At 35.1% G+C, this 9,964-nt stretch overlaps 3 protein-coding genes across 6 annotated transcripts; 1 reads left to right on the forward strand and 2 right to left on the reverse strand.

Moving 5' to 3' along the window:
• The first annotated feature begins 1,123 nt into the window (after nt 1-1,123).
• Nucleotides 1,124-4,123, forward strand: LOC106381917 (sulfhydryl oxidase 2). Of its 3 annotated transcripts, none has more exons than XM_022696979.2 (12): nt 1,124-1,493; nt 1,708-1,732; nt 1,815-1,907; nt 1,988-2,169; nt 2,305-2,374; nt 2,442-2,528; nt 2,610-2,686; nt 2,775-2,916; nt 2,996-3,036; nt 3,118-3,264; nt 3,335-3,769; nt 3,860-4,123. In XM_022696979.2, the coding sequence occupies exons 1-12, from the start codon at nt 1,273-1,275 to the stop codon at nt 3,879-3,881; spliced, it is 1,542 nt and encodes a 513-aa protein (XP_022552700.2). In that variant the 5' UTR covers nt 1,124-1,272; the 3' UTR covers nt 3,882-4,123. The 3 variants fall into 3 exon arrangements, with proteins under 3 accessions (XP_022552700.2, XP_048604233.1, XP_013677308.2); XM_048748276.1 differs by having other exon boundaries at nt 2,469-2,528; XM_013821854.3 differs by having other exon boundaries at nt 1,126-1,493; nt 2,460-2,528.
• Nucleotides 4,124-4,163: 40 nt separating this feature from the next.
• LOC106381919 lies at nt 4,164-5,962 on the reverse strand. Of its 2 annotated transcripts, none has more exons than XM_013821855.3 (6): nt 5,784-5,962; nt 5,150-5,482; nt 4,980-5,051; nt 4,703-4,909; nt 4,542-4,622; nt 4,164-4,473 (listed from the first exon to the last, which is right to left on the reverse strand). In XM_013821855.3, the coding sequence occupies exons 2-6, from the start codon at nt 5,396-5,398 to the stop codon at nt 4,294-4,296; spliced, it is 789 nt and encodes a 262-aa protein (XP_013677309.2). In that variant the 5' UTR covers nt 5,399-5,482; nt 5,784-5,962; the 3' UTR covers nt 4,164-4,293. The 2 variants fall into 2 exon arrangements, with proteins under 2 accessions (XP_013677309.2, XP_022552701.2); XM_022696980.2 differs by lacking the exon at nt 5,784-5,962 and adding an exon at nt 5,548-5,708.
• A 2,703-nt stretch (nt 5,963-8,665) lies between these two features.
• Nucleotides 8,666-9,964, reverse strand: LOC106381915 (probable ribose-5-phosphate isomerase 2). The gene has a single exon (XM_013821852.3). The coding sequence runs from the start codon at nt 9,641-9,643 to the stop codon at nt 8,840-8,842; it is 804 nt and encodes a 267-aa protein (XP_013677306.2). The 5' UTR covers nt 9,644-9,964; the 3' UTR covers nt 8,666-8,839.

Here is a 9,964-nt window from a genome sequence, read left to right on the forward strand (position 1 = left end):
CTAAACTGTTTAATATGATGATTGGTATAGCAGTATGAGTATGATATTTAAAATTATTATAAAAATTAATATATAACATATAATATATTTATTTTTAATGAATATATTTCTAATATATATAAATATATTAACCTATAAAATTAAAAAGATATATAATTAATTTATTTTATATAACAATTTAAAAGTTATGTTTATAAAATATCTATTTCTAAAAATAATTTTTCAAATTTGAAATATATTAAATTATATTTTAAATGTGAAATACTATTTTAAAAAAAAATATTTTTTATTGGAAATTAATTTTAGAAATAAAAATTTCTGGATATAAAAATAATTTTATGATATTATTAGATAAAATAAATGAATTAATTATATATTTTCCTTAATTTTATAAATTATAAATGCAAATGCTCTTCTAAAAGTTTCATATGAGAGCATTGGCTAGAGAACATTGGCTAGAGAGCATTTGGAAAGCATTAGCATTTAGTAAATGCTTCTCTAATTGCTTTTCTGACAATTGTTTATTGGATAATGTAGAGCATAATGCTCTACCAATCAAGGCTAAGATAATTTATGTTTTACATAACTCTAAAATCTCGGACTTGATTTTTCATATTTTATTAGTTAATTATGTTACATATAATAGAAATACTTACTTTAAACTAAAAAAAAAAATCAAATTTAAAAATTAGTTATATATAATTTAATATACAAAAATTCAAATACAAATAAAAATGATAAATATAATAAATTTAAATATATTATCCGCGCGTAGCGTGGAGAAAGGATCTAGGAGAAGTAATATCTAAATGTTTATTCAGATGCTACATCTGCATCAAGTACAAAAATGAACATGGCCTTAATTATCAAGCTCTCGTAATCACATCAAGCTCCGTTGGTCCTCCCAAAGCGATAGGTTCCGTTTTGTAGTACCATAACCATACCTTTGCCCATTTTGCTGGGCACTATCCATCCATCTTACTGTATTCTTAGCTTCTATACTACCATACGGCCCAAACGCTTAATATCGTACTACAAACAAAGCCCATTACAAAATAGGGTGGAGACTAGTCACCAAGTTTAATGATTGGTTAAGCATACGTCGTCGTCCTGAGCTTCTATTACACAAATCTTCATTTTTTCATTACTCGAGGAGGGAAGCGTTTTCTACAGATCTTCTCTTGTCTTTGGTCTTTGCTTCCTCTCTCTAAATCCTAACGCACAAACTTTGAAATCTCTGAGCGTTCGGATTCAACGGTTAGATTCGATTTGATGTCTTTAGCACATCTGGTTCTGTTCGCCGGTTTACTCAGCCTTGTAATAGTCGCGTCTTCTTCTTCTTCTTCTCCGGGCTCACGCTCAATTCTCCGAGATATATCCGGTGAAAACGCCGATCAGAAAGACAGAGCTGTCGAATTGAACAGTTCCAACTTCGATTCAGTTCTTCGCGACACCCCAGCCAAGTATGCCGTCGTCGAGTTCTTCGCTCACTGGTAAGTCCTCCCATCCTCTAAACCCTAGAAAACTTGAATTCGATTGCTTAGAATGAAAGTTCCAGTTTTGGTTGGTGGGTTCTTCACCTTTCTCCACCTAAAGTTTGGTAATGGATCTAGCGTGGAAAAGAATCTAACTTTATCATATCCTATTCGTTGCAAAGGGTTTTAACTTTATATCATTGATTTGTGTATTGTCTTACGTGATTTCTAGGTGTCCTGCCTGCAGAAACTACAAGGTAACGTAACTATTCCACGCCTGTGATCATGCGTTGTTCCTCTGAAGGTTTTTCTTTGACTGAAACTGTTACTCTTGTACAGCCTCATTATGAGAAGGTGGCAAGGCTTTTCAATGGACCAGACGCGATACATCCTGGAATCGTTTTGATGACGAGAGTTGATTGTGCAATGAAGGTACTTACTTCATGTTCCTAATTTACCTATGGATTGTTTTGATTCACTGTTTCCGATTATGACTTCCCCGGGCAGCGCAGACGAATACCAAGCTCTGTGACAGGTTCTCTGTTTCGCATTACCCAATGCTCTTCTGGGGTCCTCCATCGAAGTTTGTCTCTGGCAGTGGGGAACCTAAAAAGGAGAAAAGCGAGATTGTTGTTATCGATGATGCCCGCACAGCTGAGCGTTTGCTTAAATGGATTAACAAGCAGACACATAGGTTTGCGCCTTTGCACTTTTTTTTTATCTTCAGCATCTTTGAAGCCTATTTCTATATCTTTATTTAGTTTGCCACCATCGTCAATCCTCTATCTACATCCTACTTATCTCTGTTTTGTTTATCGATATTTTGTAGCTCTTATGGCCTGGATGATAAGAAGTTCGAAAATGAACATGTCCGGACAAATATAACAGACTACAAACAGGTTCTGAGACTAACTTTGCTGATACTAGTAGTGTTTCTTCTAACATCAAACTGCTTAAAGAGAACAGGATGTTGATTTGCCACAGATTTCTCAGGCTGTGTATGACATTGAGGAAGCAACCGCAGAAGCTTTTGATATAATTTTATCAAACAAGGTAGACGAATCAGTATGATTTTTGTGTGTGTTTGTATAACCCTTCTTTCCATATCAACAAGTAGTTCCGTGATATCCACAGGTCATTAAATCATCTGAAACAAGTGCGTCATTTATTAGATTTATCCAGCTTCTAGCAGCACATCATGCCTCCAGGAGGTAAAATTAAACTCTCATCATTCTAATATCTACCTTTCTGTTTCGATGGTCACCCTTTTTCCCACACTATCTGTATCTTGTAATCTAGGTGTCGGAAGGGAGCTGCAGAGATTCTAGTGAACTACGATGACTTATGCCCTTCTGGAAAATGCTCTTACGAATCATCTGGAGGGAAAGATACCCTTGGAAGCTTCCCTATTTGTGGAAAGGATCTTCCTCGTGGATATTACGTTAGTGCAGTTCTCTTACTGTCTTTTTCCTGTTTAATCCACTTTGGATATCTGATTGTCCTAATGTCTTATTTGGCAGATGTTTTGCCGTGGCAGCAGGAACGATACTCGTGGATTCAGGTACTGTATTCGATTTGTATACTATCATCCTTCTGTTTGGATCACTAGTATCTGAAGTATTCCTCAAATGATTGATTGTAGCTGCGGATTATGGGTTCTGTTTCATTCACTTTCCGTGAGGATCGAGGATGGAGAAAGCCATTTTGCATTCTCCACAATATGTGATTTCGTCAACAACTTCTTCATGTGTGATGAATGCCGACTTCATTTCAACGACATGTGCCTAAGGTAAACATTGTACTGGTCTTGGTCAATGACTCGCGTTCTTTTCTCATCTAACCATGTGTTTCTTGGACAGTGTAAAGACTCCATTCAAAAAGGTGCGTGACTTCGTCTTGTGGGTGTGGAGCACGCACAACAAGGTCAACGAGAGACTCATGAAGGACGAAGCTTCTCTCGGTAGTGGTGACCCCGAGTTCCCCAAGATCATATGGCCACCGAGGGCCCTTTGCCCATCCTGCTATCTCTCGAGTGACGAGAAAAGCATAGAGTGGGACCACGACAATGTCTACAAGTTCTTGAAGAGTTACTATGGGCCCAAGCTCGTCTCCCTTTACAAGGAAAAGAGTGTCGTGGGGAGCAAGGAAGAGACCGTCTCAGCCACCGCCGAAGACTTGACAGTAGCCACCAACGCTCTGGTTGTGCCGGTTGGAGCTGCGTTGGCAATAGCAGTCGCCAGCTGTGCATTTGGGGCGCTTGCTTGTTACTGGAGAACACAGCAGAAGAACCGAAAGTATTGTCTATCTACTTACATCTAATGATACCTACCAACTGTCTTCCGTATGTTCTCTTACCTCTTTGTGTCCATTTTTTACCTTCTCAGGCCGAGGAGAAGCTGGAACTGAAGTACTAGAAGCTGAGCTCTTGATGTTTCCATAACTTACAGACAACAAAAACAAAAAGGCTCTTTGTTTGGAGTTGAGAGATCCCAAAGTTGTATGCGGCAGGTTCTTTCCTTTTAGATTGTGTCTCTGATTTTGAAAGTGTGTACAGATTCTTCTCTTTAATATTTGTAATGCGCATAGACTCTTGCGAGTATTGGGATCTTTTATAGAAATCTTTACAATATAATTTCTATCTGACCAAATGAATCTTATGTCTCTAGTCTTGGGTGATGCGATGTGAAGAGAGCTTTGCCAATTAGATACTTTTTTTTTTTCTTTTGTTCAATCTGTTAAATCCAGTTCAACACTTTACATGTATAAGTGAGTATATTTACAGAGACATTGTTTATGTGAAAGGAAAGAAACAATGCTCTCATGGCACTCCTACAATGTAAGATTGCGTTTGAGGGAAGCGCCATAACTCTACTTCTTCATCAGATGAATCTTCAGAGTCAGAGGTTTCTAAGGTCTGAGAATGGCGGCGACAGGTGGCGACTGCTTTGGTGACGATATAGATTGGTAGCACGATCCCGAGTATTCTCAGAAACAACAACTAAACAACCAAAATAAAAACAATTAGGTTGTCATCATCAAATCCATGAGAAGAATAAATAATCTCACCGTGAACAAAGGGAAGACATGGAGGTTTGAACCGGTGAGGACTAAGGGGAGCGTGTGTCGGAGAATCAGAAGAGCCATGAACTGCATATTGTAAACAGAACACATGAGTCAAGAAGGTAAGGTTTGGCGTGAAAAAAAAAAGAGAGTCGTGGTTTGCGCACGATGAGAACAAGGGAACGGCAACAGATGAAGCTTGTAGAGGAAGAAAGAGGATATTGATGATGGTCGTCGAGGAAAGTGGGATCTGCAGGTACAACTGTGATGAAACGATGCTCACGTTGAGACACTCCCCAGTTTCCCCTGAAATGAAGAGGAACATGACCTAACTCTAACAATGGAGATGGTGCTGTATAGCCCGGCTTAAACTCCTGAACACAACACATCGGATATATAACCACATACATTCGATTTTCAAGAAGAGGATCTAGAGAAAAGAACCTGATGGCAAATCTCGCAAGTGGTGTCTCCTTTCTCGTTACACCATCTCTGCACGCACTTCCTATGTGCATACTGTCAACAACAACAACAAAATGGATCATCTAATGTCAAACCAGTGACTCTGATATTCTGAATCTCAAATGTTTGTATTTATGTGACTATGTCTTTACCTTCAAGCTACCGCTGCAAGAACAAGGAGACTCCATATTTGAATCCAAATCCTCGTCGTGACAAATCCTACACTGCACCATCTTCAAATCTCCATTACGCAGCTTCTCAAGTGTTTTCTCGTCCAGGATTCTACATTCCTCCTCAACGGGTGCGTTGCCTTGCAACATACGGTTCCTGCTCTGAATAGCTTCCTCAATCGTCGCTTCTGTTATCAACCGATCCACCAGGAGCACGAAATGATCTCCCATGATGGATATATAGAAACTTGCACCTTAAGAAACTCCTCTTTTTATTAGTATTATATTCTTCTCCCCTTTTCTTTATGCTGCGAACTGATGATGATAAATGGGGTTAGGGTCAGAATCATTTCACAGAAGCATTCGCATTCAATGCTTACTTGAACATGTGAATTAGAATCTTCTCCTTAATGAAAGAGATGCAAAAAAATCTCTTTCTAGAAAAAAACGGTTCAGATCAAGCAAACATAAATATACCCAAGAATCTGAATTTATCCAGATGATGATGAAAACACAAGTTGTGAACGAAATCGAAACGAGTCATATAATTAAAAAAAAAACAAAATATGAAAAAGAAAAAGAAAACGAAAAGACAGGAAAAAGATAAGAGGCAGACCTGAAGGTTAGGACAGGAGAAAGAGGGTTCTACTTGTACGGTTGTCTTCTCTTTTTGTCGGAAAGGAGAAGAAATGGAAAAGCGAAGGAAGAGGAGACTTTTAATTAGAAGTAAGAGAATCTGTCTTTTCCTGAAGCTAAAGCTTAATGAAAGCTTCCTTTCTTTCTATCTTGAACTCCGAATTATTCAGGAGATGATAAAGAGAGAAAGGGTTATGTGTGTTTACAGATGAAGCAATGAGATTGAGTATAGATTCTTGAATCTTATGATTATTACTATACTTTATCTCCATAAATATATCAACATCACTGGAGACGTATGCGTATATAGTACGTGGATATATAGCTCATGTAGTAGATACATTACATAACGTGGCCTTTTTAATTTGTAAATAATTGAAACTTGGAGTTTTCCTGCGCCATGCGCAGAAATAGTAATTTTTAACATAACATTTTTTATTTCAAAAGAAAATTTTGATTTATATTTCAACATTATTAATTTATATTTTAACTTCAATTGTTATAAAAAATCATAAATTTATTTTTGTAATCTTATTTCTTTTGATTTGCTATAACTATTTAAATTTGATTTGATTTTAAATATATATATATATATATATATATATATATATCTTCCCATCTAATTTTAAATATATACATATATATATAAATATAAATTCTAATAAATTTGAGACTTTGTTTGTTTTAGTTAAACTGAAAAATATTTTTGTTAATTTAAACGATGAAGATGAACATATAAATTTAAATAATGTTTAAATATTTAACTATCAATTTTTTTTGGATTAGTGTTACTTTATTTAGTTTATTTTTATTAATGTGAGATACATATATACATATATATTATTATTTTAATTGTAATATATGAATTATTAATATATTTAATAGTTTACCATAAAGAAATATTTATATGAAAAATTGACATTAATGATGATATATGAGTTATTTTTATTACCATATTTAAAATCCCTGCAAAAAAAATTTAAATTTTTTATAAGGAAATTTTACATCTCACAATTAATATGATGTCATGTCACTATTTTCTAAAACCATGTCATCTATTTTAAGTGCCATGTCATCTTTTTTCAGCGAGAATGATTGTAGTGACGACATGTGTATAAATCACACACATATATATATATATTTACATATAAATATAAATTCTAATAAATTTGAGACTTTGTTTGTTTTAGTTAAACTAAAAAATCTTTTTTTTTAAATTTAAACGATGAAGATGAACATATAAATTTAAATAATGTTTAAATATTTAACTATCAATTTTTTTTTTGATTAGTGTTACTTTATTTAGTTTATTTTTATTAATGTGAGATACATATATACATATATATTATTATTTTAATTGTAATATATGAATTATTAATATATTTAATAGTTTACCATAAATAAATATTAAATGGAAAATTGACATTAATGATGATATATGAGTTATTTTTATTACCATATTTAAAATCTCTGCAAAAAAAATTTAAATTTTTATAAGGAAATTTTACATCTCACAATAAATATGATGCCATATCACTATTTTCTAAAACCATGTCATCTATTTTAAGTGTCATGTCATCTTTTTTTTAGCGAGAATGATTGTAGTGACGACATGTGTATAAACTATAAATCACTTCGCAAATATAATCTAGGGGATTTCCATTAAAAACTGAGCTTAATCAAAAATAATATTAAATTTCAAACACAACTTAGAAAATCTCTATAATTCAAAATAAAATCTGAAATTTTGAAATTTTATTTTAAGTTATAAAAATAAGGTAACTAAGTTTTGGATAATATTTTAAAATTTCTAAAATTTTAATTCTGAGTAAAATAAAATAAATTATTTTAAACTTTAGAAAACAAACTAAATTTGATATTAAAAATAAAAATTAATATTATTTAAATTAAGATTATCAAAAATTTAGTTACTTTTATTATTAAAATTTGAAATTTTTACAAATTGTTTTTTTTTAATTTTAGAGATTTTCTAAATTTAGTTTGATATTTATTATTAAAATGAACATAATTTGGGTATTAAAATGAACACATTTTAAAAGTAAATGTATTAAATGAGCAAATTAATTAGTTTGGATATTAAACTGGATAGCAAAAAAATTTGAATGTTAAAAATTATAACAAAATTTAGTTGGAGTACTTGTATGAAAAAAAATTATACTCTTTTCGTTTCAAAAAAATCTATATTTTAGAAAAAAAATTATTTCAAAAAGATATATATTTTACATTTTCAATGTATAAATTAATTGTAAATTGTGAACTTAAAAAAAATATAATGATGTTTATAAGGATTTTATTGGTTAAAAATTGTGGAGAATAGTTGATAACGGAAAATAATGCATTGATAACTAAAATCCGATATGTTTTTTAATAAATGTGAAAAATGTAAAACATACATTTTTCTAAAACGGAGAAAAGTAATTAATAATGCGATTTTGCGGTCAAAGTAGCTAAAGAAAACACAACTCATGATAATATTCAAAAGGAGATTCACAAAAGACCATTAAAGTGTCCATCGTACGTGTGAGTGTGTGGGAAGCGTGTCAATAAAACTGGTGGATGAGGTGTCCCAGCATCATTGATCGTTTGACTGGTCGATTAACCAACCAACCACGTACTACTATAGTTTTTGTTAATGGCTTGATTTTGTTTAATTAGTGCTTTTAAAATTGGTCTTTTAGGCCAACCGTTCTACGAAAACCAATTGAAATTAGAAGCAGCACACCCCATCTCAATCTTATGCGTCAATGATTACCTCAATTATTCTCTTAATAATTTATTTAATTTATCAACAAAAGCCCTTACTTAATAGTGGTTAAGTGCGTAACTCGTAAGCCTACGGTATTCAACAGAAGCAAAGCCCAACACATGTAATAATGTATAAGCCCATTACATAGAAAGACATTCAAATGGCGAATGAAGCAAAAATGCCGTTCGATGATCAAGAATCCAAAACTCCGTGAAAAGAAGTCATCATATAACAATCATTCCAAAGCCTATCTATCTCCTAGATCAGTTTCAACAACAAGAGCTGTGTTTGTTCTTGATCTTGACACCAAGCTCACCAGCAACGATAACAGTAGAAGCCATATCAAGAAACATCCCATGCTCCACGACACCAGGCAGCCTCAGAATCGCATCGCTCACCGCCCCCAAATCTCCCATATCCTTCTCCAAATACATATCCACAATGTAATTCCCATTGTCCGTCACAAAAGCCTTCCCTTTCTCCCCTCCCAGCCGCAGCTTCGCTTCGCAGCCGTACCCGTCCATCAGCTCCCGGAGCTTTTCCGCCGTGAATTTACAGCAGAACGGCACAATCTCCACCGGAAGAGCCAGCTTGCTTCCGCCTATATGCTTCACCATCTTCGACTCGTCGACGATCACCACGAACTTCTTGGAAGCTCCTTCGATCATCTTCTCACGGAGGAGAGACCCTCCCCGACCTTTCACGAGGTTGAGATGAGGGTCCACCTCGTCGGCGCCGTCTATGGAGAGGTCGATGACGGGATGCGCGTCGAGGTCGGAGAGAGGGATCCCGAGGGAGAGAGCCTGCTCCTGAGTCTTCTTCGACGTCGGTATCCCGACGATGTTCTCGAGTTTGCCTTGCCGGAGAAGCTCGCCGATGCGGGCGACGGCGTGTTTGGCGGTGGAGCCGGTTCCGAGGCCGAGGACCATGCCGGATTCGACGAAGTCGACGGCTTTGTGGGCGGCGATGCGTTTGAGCTCGTCTTGGGTTAGCATCATCGGCGGCGGCGTAGAGGGTACGTCCATGGCAGATTTGTCGGATGTGATGAAGAGAGGATCGTACGCGAGCGCCATTGGAAACCGCCGAAATTTCAGAAAATTCGAAACTCAATGGAAGGGAATGAGAGACGTCGCGGAGAGCCCAGGAGCAGAATTGGATGGAATGGGAAGAAAGGGGATGTCTTTCGAGAAATGGATGGTAATGATTAGATAAGGGTTGAATGAAATGTTTGTTTTGTATATATAGAGAGGTGAAGAATAGCTATTATGAAATTACGAAGAAGAAAAGGAAGAAGAAGAAGAAAAAAGAATATGTTTGTGTGGTGGCGGAGAAAAGAAAGTGGAGACTCGAGATAGGGTTTGTGGGAGAACAAACGAATAAAGACACACACTTCA

Source organism: Brassica napus, chromosome C2 (assembly GCF_020379485.1).
Source record: "Brassica napus cultivar Da-Ae chromosome C2, Da-Ae, whole genome shotgun sequence".
Lineage (NCBI taxonomy): Eukaryota > Viridiplantae > Streptophyta > Magnoliopsida > Brassicales > Brassicaceae > Brassica > Brassica napus.